The following is a 10,538-nucleotide window of genomic DNA, read 5'->3' as shown; positions in this document are numbered from 1 at the left end:
TTTCGCATATATCATATTCATAACCAAATCAGTCCTTCTTATAATTGGGAAGGATTTCCTCCTGACAGTTACTGAAAAAGGAGTAAAACAGCACTCTTTGCAAAGATAGGTGTACTTATGAACAGCTTATTTACTCTGTTGACCATTCAAAACAGATTCATTAAGGACTCAATATGTGGCACAAAAGTCAATTTATTCCTGAATTGAGAAAACTCAGTAGTGAAAACCCTTGCAGAAAGCTAAGAGTTAAAAACATAATCCTCTACCATGACATGTCTCAGCAGGTAAGATAAAAAAGACAATACAGAACACCTCAAGACTGTAATAGCAAAGAGTTTATTAGAGTCAAGAATAGGTAATCACTGCACAGAAAACATTCAGAGTTAAAGTGTGAAATACTGAACTGCTTACAGTGCATTACGGTTGCTGAGCCGGTTAGTGATCATTTAATTGACTGCCTACAGCTGGCTAACTTATCAGCAGATAAAAACATTTTTGTAAGCAGGGAAGAAATGATTGTCCTTTCTAAATGATAACGCTGCCCAAGGTTTGAAAGAAAGGATCATACAAATCATATTTCAAACTTACTCCTGGAACAAAGTTGGTAGGAGGAGGAGGAGAGTGGTTTACAATCCCGTGTTTCTCTGCAGTGAAGAACAGTTACCTTGACTGCTGCACTTTGTACATACACATAACCAGCACAGTATCTATTTCAGTTTTTAAATAAGAAAATATTGCCATCAAACCCAGCCTCTTCCAGGTAAACTGGGAGGAAGTTGTGTACCTCAACCTTTGAGGTTCATACATTACACCAGAAAGAAATTCCAGAGTACCCATGCCTGATGGATGGTATAAACAAACACTCCTCATTAAAAAAAAAAAAAAAAAAAAAATTAAAAAAAAAAGTTATTTTTAAACCTTCAAAGAACAAAGACTCAAAAAGCTTCTCCTGAGCTCCCAGTTCTCCACTCTCCAAAGTCTTAAACTTCTGCCATCCAAAACTGTTTGGTGAAATCCATAAAGGCTTGAGAACTTTATACTTGGATGTTTGCTGAGGCTTGTTTCCACCCACTGGAAAAGGATTATTTTCTCCAGTACTAAAAGAGAAGGGAAAAAAAAAAACAACAAAATAATTTGTTCAACCTTTGCTTACTCTCAGAAACCAAAGTTAAGTGTAAAATGAACTCCAGGTTTGAAAGACACTGAAAATCAGTGCCTAAAAAGGCAGGTGATGTTCACAATCCTTCAAGCGAACAGACAGCTTAGAAACCAACTCTATCTGGCACTAGACAAATAGTATCATATAACGTACACAGTCCTGGCAGTAGATATTCCATGCTTTATTTTGACAAGCAAGACTGGCTCCACCAAAAGGATAAAACCAGAAGCACTGTCTTGAGTAAAAGGAAACACAACTACATTCTGGGATGTAGCAGTACTGAGAACACAGCTTGGGGATATCCTAAAGCCTCTTCACATTCACAGTCTAAATTGATTTTGCTCCTTAACAGAGAACAGCCAATAGTACAATCCCAGCTGCAGAAACACATTTTAGTTGGGACACTCTTCATCTTCTATGTTTCCCCTTTTTAAATATCATTGCTTAATATAAGCCCAGAATGCAACTGATCTGAGCTGTAAATTCACAAGGAACAAATGTGAAGTTAGTTACTCCAGCTGGAGATTGTTTCTCCTTCTGCAAAAATAATGCTAAAATGAAAGCTGGTTTCCGGGGAGAAATAGTTATCCCATCTTTATTAGTATCAGCTGAGATTAGTAAGCACTTTTTCCTCATCTCAAGCAGTGCAGTAAAGCACCATTTACTTATTCTAAATATTAAATTTATTTACATCAATACAACAGTTTGTTGATAACCATTATGAATAAATATCACATAAAAAGGTCTGTAAAATATCTAATAACGTATTAGAAACAAAAGGCATCTCAGCAGAGCTGTGAACTGAATCCAATTCACAATATTATTACAAGAGAACCCTACCACGCTGATGCCAAAGTACAGAGTCTATTTTACAGAAGAACACTACTACCTACAGAGTGACATATAGAGTGTTCATACACGATGGTTATTGCTACAACCAACCTTATTAAAAAGCTCTTAGCTGTAGCACAGATTCCCTAAAGGGCTATTTTGGAGGCAGCAGGAGAATAAATACCTATTGATAAATTAAAAATAAATAAATAAAATACTTGAGGGCATTTCAAAAATGGAAGATTGTGTTGTTTTAGGACCTAATTCAATATTTAAGTGAGTATCATTGCACCTGCGTAAGTTGCTAGGTTTTTTGGCTTTTTTTTTTTTTTTTTAAGACAATTTTTATGACTATTTAGAGAAAGGCCATCAGCAATTCAATGCAGTATTGAACACAAACAAACTGAAAGCTTCAACTAGCCATTTTGTAAGGTGACTACTTTGCAGTAAAGTCAGTTATACATTCGTTGTTCATTTGTTCAGCGATTTACAGACTCTGAAAACTTCACCAGCAAATACTTTAAAGGAAGACAGCTTCAGAAAATTTTGACTATTGAAGTAGTAAGCATCAGTATGAAGTGTACTAACTCACTTGTAAGATAAAGAGAATAAACTTACACATTTCATTTTGTTCTTTTTTTGTGATTTTTTTTTTTTTAATTTTTTTAAATTCAGTCTCCAGAATGTTAACACTTATCAACTGCCAATTCATCTGTTACTATTTTTTTTGTATCCATAATCCCAGGAAATAAAAAAGCTGAAGGACATAGATGTCAAACAGTGCAGCAGCACAAACTCTACACACAAAGTTCAAAGCCTCATGAAAAATAGCTTGTTGCTTAAAACACCACTCTAGATCTAGAAGCCTCAGGTTCAAATTCTTGGTTACTTTATGTATTCTGAACAAATCTGTCTAGTGATTTTAAAAGCAGTTGTAAGGGTTGAAGAAAGGTCAAGCTAGAAGAAGTCTGAGTGGAAAAAGAAAAGGTCAACTAAATCAAATCCACAAACTCTGACTTACTAATACAGCTTCACAAATGCAATAACAATTATGTAGTGCCGACCGGCCGTCACCTAATACCAACGGAGTAAAAAGATATGTCTTAAAAAGTCACTGTTGGTATGTGATTAAAAGAAAGGTCTACACATATATCGGAGGCACTTTAAAATTTTAATCTTGGATCTTTGTAAAGGCCTTATTTATTTATAAGAACCTGTGGTAAGCATTAGGCATTTTTCACTTTATGATATTACCATTCCACAACCTATGATCAAAATAATCCATAATAAATAACAAATGTTGAAGCATTTCATTTTTCAACATTCCCTTCCCCCCTCCCTGAAAATGTAAAATCACCTTTATAAAATACATAGGTAGATGGAATTGACACTTCTACTTTCTCCCCTGCTCTGTAATGAAGTTCTTCAAAATAAAAAAAATTAACTTGCAGAACAATAAATTCTTTGGAACTCCTCTGGCAATATGAATAGCCATAGAAACTGAGATCTGATTTTATCAGTTTTTGATCACTTTTCTGAAGGACAAGAAAAGTATCAGTATAATGTCTGGCTTTTGAGACCACTTTCATCTTTCCTCTCAAATCTCTTTCTTCTCATGAGCCTAATATATTCAAGTACTGCAATATCTTAAATCTCTGATAAGCACAAACTTTAATAGCTGTAAGGAAAAAGCATTTTTTGATAACACAAGTTCATTCAACATAATTAACTTTTTCTTAATGACTGAGAATTACAGTAGGATAGCAGTCATACATACGATTAACAACTTTAGTTTATATACTCTAGCAGAAATATATTTCTTTATTAAGAGAAAACATTTCACTCCTTTACTTAACAAGTAAAGCTCCTTTTGACAAGGAGCCCTTTCCCCATTGTCCCAATACGAGGTCTCAGACCAAGCTGCATTCATGAATAAACTACACCTGTTCTGAGGCATCTAATAAAACAGGGATAGCTGCTTACACAGCTGCTGAGGACCCCATCTTGTAGGGCACTATCTCTACTGAAGAGAATGTGGATGCTTTCTGAGCAGAGATCCTGGCCCCTCCTATGCACCTTGCTGTGCAAGCTGCTGCCTTAATTACAGTTCAGGAATTATCACAAACATAGGAAAGGAAGAAAATCTATCATCACACATTTACTTTGGAAATGAAAGATACAAGAGTTCTTCATCTTTCTCTTTCAGACCTTCACCCTTCCAATTCACCATTCTTACCCTTGATAAGGCAGCTGGTTACATCCCATCTAGCATGCTTGCTAAGTGCTATAAAGAATGTGCTAGGAACAGTGAGAGCTTGCTGTGCAGTCCTGCCAGCAGGAACACATTTTGAACTTGCTGAATAATGACCTAAAACATTGGTAACGATGAAGTCTTGAGCTTACCACTCTGAATCTCACTTTACTCAGCTTTCAGAAAAAATGCCACATGAGCTATCTCACCTGTGCAAACTTATGAATTTGTTCCACCACAGCTGCAAAGAGGGCATGGACGCTCTCATCAATTAGGCTCTGCATATAATGGACAGCTTCTTCATCAGAAAGATCCAAACGGAACTTGTCCTGTACCTGAAATGGGATGGGTAAAACTATGTCAAATATGAATTTAATTCAACAGATGCAGAATACACTGTGGTTTCTGAACCACACAGTAGCAGACATTTGGATTAAAGCTGTAGAATTTTAGTAAATAATCTACTTACTCCTAAATTACAGCAGATCATTGGTGATTAGCAACTTTTATGTAAAATGCCAAATCTGTAATCTGTTTCATTACAATGTGTATTTAAATAAACAACCTAATTTCAAGGCAACTGTTCAGGACTGCTCCAGATGGCAACATCTCATAAGCAACAATACTACAGACTTACAGGTTTTTCCTTTAGTATTTAAAACTACTTTACATACAACTAGCAAGAGATGAAATAGATATAGACAAAAGAAAAAATTTGCTTCTCGGGAGCCAAGTAAGTTTTGCAGACATCACTTCTTATCCCTCAAGAACATGCTATGAGAGTCAGGTACATAAGTAAGCATTTTGGATGAATTCAAATAATCTGATGCCAAGAAGTGATACAGTACTACAAATATCAAAACATAAACTCTACATTTATGCACAGACTGTATGCTAAAATGAAGTTTCCTTTGAACATTTTCTATTCATTTACCTTTAAGCATTGACAAAAATGTCAAATCACTTTAGCAATGTTCTTAATAAAGCCTTATTACTGAGGTTGTGGATGCCCCGTCCTTGGAGGTGTTCAAGACCAGGTTGGACGGGGCCTTGGGCAACCTGATCTAGTAACTGTGTATGTTTGGTGGCCCTGCCAGGCAGGGGGGTTGGAACTACATGATCCTTGAGGTCCCTTCCAACCGGGATTCTGTGATTCTTTCCCCTGCTTGTAACCTTTTTATGTATCGAGGATACCATATATGCAGCCACCCTTTTCTTTCTAACAGCAAACCCATCTAAGATTCAAGTAAATTATTACTCTGCATTCTTTCTAAAAGCAAAGCATTCTAGAGAACTATCCTTCAGCAATACAGTAAAAGCCTACGTTAATGGGCCAAGTGTGGAAAGATGATCCTGCTGCACTCAAAATGCAGTTATAATTCTATTCTTGCTTTCAATGTCTCAGTAAAAAGATAAATTCTTCAGCCATCTTCTCTCAAAAAGAAGTATGATCAGTATGGAAGGAAAGATTAAGCTGGAAACGTTCAGAATCTCAGGAAAGCAAACAGTAGGGAGGGAGTTAGGGAACACTTCAGGCTAATGCTGTAGAACTTCTATTTTCATAGTAAGTGGTCATTATCTCCCACATACATGTTAGAAGTTTGATAAGATGTGAGATAGAATCCAATTGAACTTAATGGACTTTTCACATGCTTGCAACTATGCACAAAGCTTAAACCCTTCCCCTAGTTGAGACCACTGTCTTCTATCTTAATTATTTTTGTGTTTATTGGAATGGTGATATGAGATTTTAGGAAGAAAAAAACAAACAAACAAAAAAAACCCCGAAACAAACTCACAAGCACTACCACTTTTTAACTCCAGTCATCAAGCACTTCAGCTGTTTTCTCATCTGCTCGCAGAAGAACTCAAAGTCACGCAGTTACTGATGTTATGATGTTGCTTTACTCTATGGGATTAATGACTCAGCTACTTCCCACTGTCCCCAGGAGCAGACTGGCACACTTATCTACATGGAAAGATTTACCCACAGTTGGACTCTAAAATCAGCCTGCTAGTAACAGCAGGATCAAATGCTGCCAAGCGTGAGATCTTTACCTGAAAGTTTTTCAGCAGAGCAATTAAATACAACTGCTGCAACCTATCTGAGAAGAAGCATGGCATGATGACAAATTACCTCTAGAGCAGTAACAGCACCAACAAATTTAATATACATTGACTTATGGTTCTTGTAACAAAACCAATAGTAACTGCTATTTGTATTCTCTCAGCTCCAAAGTAAACCATATATTCTGAAAGCCAGCAGCTTCTCACAAAAGATGTGCAACTAGCAAAATATTTTTGCATGATATTATGGAAATGTGAAGGTCACGTTCTGATGAGTTATACAACTGCCTCATTTTATACACTTAAGTAATACTGTCACCACAAATACATTAAAAAATATTCAACCTGAATTATTTACTAAGAGTTTTCATTTCGGCACTTAAATTAAAACAGCTCTTACTAGCTTGCTATTAGCTTTAATGAAAGAGAAAATAAATACATTTGATGAAGATATTTATGTTTGCTTTGTTTCCAGAGAAGAAAGTTTTAAAACCCACACTGTATAAATACAATAATTTTAAACATATTTCATCACGTTTCATTATTAGAACTTCAACTGTCATGGGTGACAAGACACTATAAACTACAGCATCCATGAAAACACTAATATTGAACTTCAGCATCTTAAATTGCCCACTTTCTATAAACCTGCACACTGGATAGTTTTATTAGAACAGTTACATGGACTTGCAAGACTTAGAAACTCAGAAGGAAAAGATATAATGCATTTGAAATAAGCAGAACTGCTCAGACAACAATATGGGAGCGTGGAAGTTTAAGTTTTTAAGTACTAATTAGTTTAAAATGAATTTATGAAGGGAATATAAAGGCTGACTATCACTTGCTGAGGAATCATATAGAAGAAGATTGAAACTCCTGCAGGTGGCAAGCCAAAACAACCAAAATAAGTTCTATAGTATAATCACGAGTAAATACTGCTTTGCATCATGATCATCACATGTAAAACTGTAGGCTTAGGCTTATCAACTCTTGCTGAAATAAACTCAAGCGAAAAAAAAAAAACAAGAGGAGAAACTAGTTAAGTGGCAGTCTCTTCATCTTCCTCAAATTAAATGTCGAGCACTAGTTGAAAACACAAAAAAGTAACAAAATTACAGTGCTTGGTTTGTTTTGCTTCCTACAAATACCTCAAGTCCTCACATACTGCACAACTGCTAACACACTCAAACTCAGTTTAGAATTAGTACTAGTGCAGCTAACCAAATCCACATTTCATGAACATTTGCAGATATAACATGAAGAATGTATATAATGTATGAAGAAAGCAGCAACATATTTTGAGCTAACTTACTGCATATACATAAGAAAACCCTCTTCATTCTGTTTCACTCTCAAACTGCAACCTGGCTGCTCCAAAGATTGATGGCCACTCTAGCATATATTCTCACAGCAACATAAAGCATCTCTGCTGATGTTTACTGCAACAACTAGCTACACAGCTAGCTGTTAGCTAATTTCATCACTCTAAAACAGAATTGCTCACTGTGATGGCATATAAGTCAACAAATTAGAAGTCTTTCCACTGACCAACAAACTCAACTTTCATGTGTCCACTGTGATAAAGAGAGAGAAAGAGGACAAAGTGTTTTATTATAAAGCAGGTGAGGAAAAAAAAAAAAAAAAAAAAAAAAAAAAAAAAAAAAAAGCAGAAAAACCACATAAATAAACTCAGGTTTGAAAACAAAGAAAACCTGTCTGCACCATACATTCCAGTGTATTTGTTTCAGATTCTCTATCTGTAGAACAAGAATCATTTCACCTTGATGAGTTTAATATAAAAGAAACATGGAGCTACTTTCACAAACAGCAGTTACCTTCTGCTTACTGGAAGGCAATATTTATGCCATCTATGTTCCCTTCACCTTCACCTGTAAACACTCCTGTTGCAGCATCTTTACAGCACATTCTTTAATCAATGGGCATCTGAAACACAGTTCAATCAATTATAACACTGTCCTTTAATGCCTGCCGAGTTCTTTGTGCAACAATGAATCACTGGCCCCTGATGTTTTCTAATTTAAAGGTCAAATCTGCTATGAAGGACAGACAGAAGCCATCTGGCTTTCCTGCAGAAAAAAATTAAAACATTTTTTAAAATTATTTTTGTACTGTTTTGTTTAAAGGTGATAATACTGAATACGTTTATTATGTCTGACGAGCAGTAGCCTACTTCCTCCTTAGGCAAAGCTGGTTACGTAATTTACTGCATATTTTAGTTATCTCTGCTTAAAATTAAAGCATTATTCAATTTTGTAAATAAACTATTAACAATAAGCATTACAGCTGCACAGAAAATAAAAAGGCTAGTTACTATCAGTATTAGAAAAACTGCAGGGGTGGATCTGTACTGTACCATCAGATATTCATTGACAAATCAACCTAAACAATTTACGGTCCAGTTCTTTTCCAGAAAAATGAGAAGAGTGAAAGACTAAGCAAATTTAAGCACTGGAAAATTTAAAGGCGATTACTTCAGAAGCTAGAGAAAGTGAAAATACACTGGGGAGGATCTTCTACTACTTTTCAGTTTAACTTCTTTTTTGACATTTTTGAGCCAAGGCAGGTTTTCAGAGAAGACTAAATCAGAGAATAGCAGTAGGAAATGGTATCATTAACCATGAACTGAAGCACAGTAGACTGACATTTTTCCTTCAGAGTAGTACAGTGAGTACCTAAAGGATACAAAAGTTTAAAGAAGAAAACAAATTTTATGCTTTGATGCTACTTTTTCTCAGTCAAAAATTCACAAATGCTTTATTGATATACAAAGCATTACAAAAAAAACCAAAAAAAACCCAAAAAAACCAAAAAACCAAAAACAAACAAAAAAACAACAACAAAACAAAACAAAAAAGAAGTCTGAGAAGGGCTCCTATGGTTTTATGGAGTGGAGACAACTTGTATGCCTAGTAGTAACCATTTCTGTTCTTTCCTTTTTCCCCCCATTGGGAAAAGCACCAAATGAAACTGGATTGAAGGAAATGAATTACAGAAACAATTTTTTTATTTCAATTTAAAAATTATTAACAGGGTAGAAACAGTGAAGGAGGATATTTGGTTGAAAAAATAATATTCTATGCATTCTGAAAGAATAACCATGAAAATTAAGACTGCAAATGTCCTCTCCACCAAAGCCAATGTGGACATTTATTTTTCAGTCCACTCTTATGTGTGAGAATGAATCATCAAGGTCTACACTGGTTTAATTTCTGAATATAGATGTTACGCAAAGTAAGAAGGTTCTGTCCAATTTTAGTGTGTTCCAAATCCACATCTCCAGCTCAAGTCACTGGAAGTTTCTGGTACATTTTGTGCTAACTGTAAGAAAACAGACACATTGTCTTTATCACCCTGATAAGCAAAATCAGTCTGTGCAGATCTTGCTCTCTTTTGAAGAGGAATGAAAAAGTACTTTCAAAAATAACAGGAACAGAGAGCCCAGCTCAACTTACATCATCCAATGCCACAAAGCATGTCAAGCCTTAACACATATTTCTCCCAAGATGTATCACAAACATTGGACAGAAATGACACCCAGACAATATGCTTTCTCATAGATATTAAGCTTGATTATAAAATTACATTCTGACAGTTCCTCAGGATATAACGTGTTACTGGAATGCAGATTACTCTTCATCAAAAACAGCTTTCAACTCTAAAGACTCTGCACCTTCCCTTGTTCTTCAGGGTATTACTTTCCTTAATAGTGTCTTTTGCACTCAAATATTTCTAAAAAGTCTCAACACAGCAAAATGAAATTGTTTTAAAAAGACTAAGGTCACCCAGTGACACATTAAAGGGAAAATACATAATACTTTTTTTCCCCACTGTCTTCTTTTGTTATCTAATTTGTCTAAACCTAGGAAAGGCAAACTTTCAATGACCTTTACAGCCTGATAAGTTAGTATCGTGCTATATCAACTTACACCACAGGAGGTGACAAAAAAAAGCACAAGAAAGGAAGCCACACAAAATGGATGTAGTGCATGTACATGAAATTTTATTTTCATGTAGAATTATACGATTAAAAAACTTAAACATGTATTCAGGCTGTATACTATTTTCTGAAAGTTTATAAAAGAATAACACTAAGATATTTTTAATGCAACATTTTACTTGCCAGTGTGTTTTACATCTCGTCATGTTGTTCATGAGCATGCAGATACTTTGTGCAACATGCAGTACTTCCCTGCATATTAGAAGAAAGGA

At 35.3% G+C, this 10,538-nt stretch overlaps 1 protein-coding gene across 3 annotated transcripts in view; it reads right to left on the bottom strand.

Annotated features, from left to right (window-relative positions):
• Nucleotides 1-317: 317 nt before the first annotated feature.
• PIK3C3 (phosphatidylinositol 3-kinase catalytic subunit type 3) overlaps nucleotides 318-10,538 on the bottom strand; it is a 52,830-nt gene continuing 42,609 nt past the window's right edge. For 2 of the 3 annotated variants that reach the window (XM_015848239.3, XM_015848240.3), the window contains 2 exons: nucleotides 4,451-4,576; nucleotides 318-1,097 (listed from right to left, as the gene is read on the bottom strand). In XM_015848239.3, coding sequence (XP_015703725.1) covers nucleotides 1,083-1,097; nucleotides 4,451-4,576 — 141 coding nt within the window. In that variant the 3' untranslated portion in view covers nucleotides 318-1,082. Of the gene's footprint in view, nucleotides 1,098-4,450; nucleotides 4,577-8,143; nucleotides 8,253-10,538 lie in introns of all 3 variants that reach the window. The other variant, XR_014939501.1, reaches the window with a different exon arrangement.

Source organism: Coturnix japonica, chromosome Z (genome assembly GCF_054131305.1).
Source record: "Coturnix japonica strain WE chromosome Z, WE-NBRP24, whole genome shotgun sequence".
NCBI lineage: Eukaryota > Metazoa > Chordata > Aves > Galliformes > Phasianidae > Coturnix > Coturnix japonica.
Note: the sequence above shows the minus strand (reverse complement) of the source record. Positions and strands in the feature narration are given on the sequence as shown.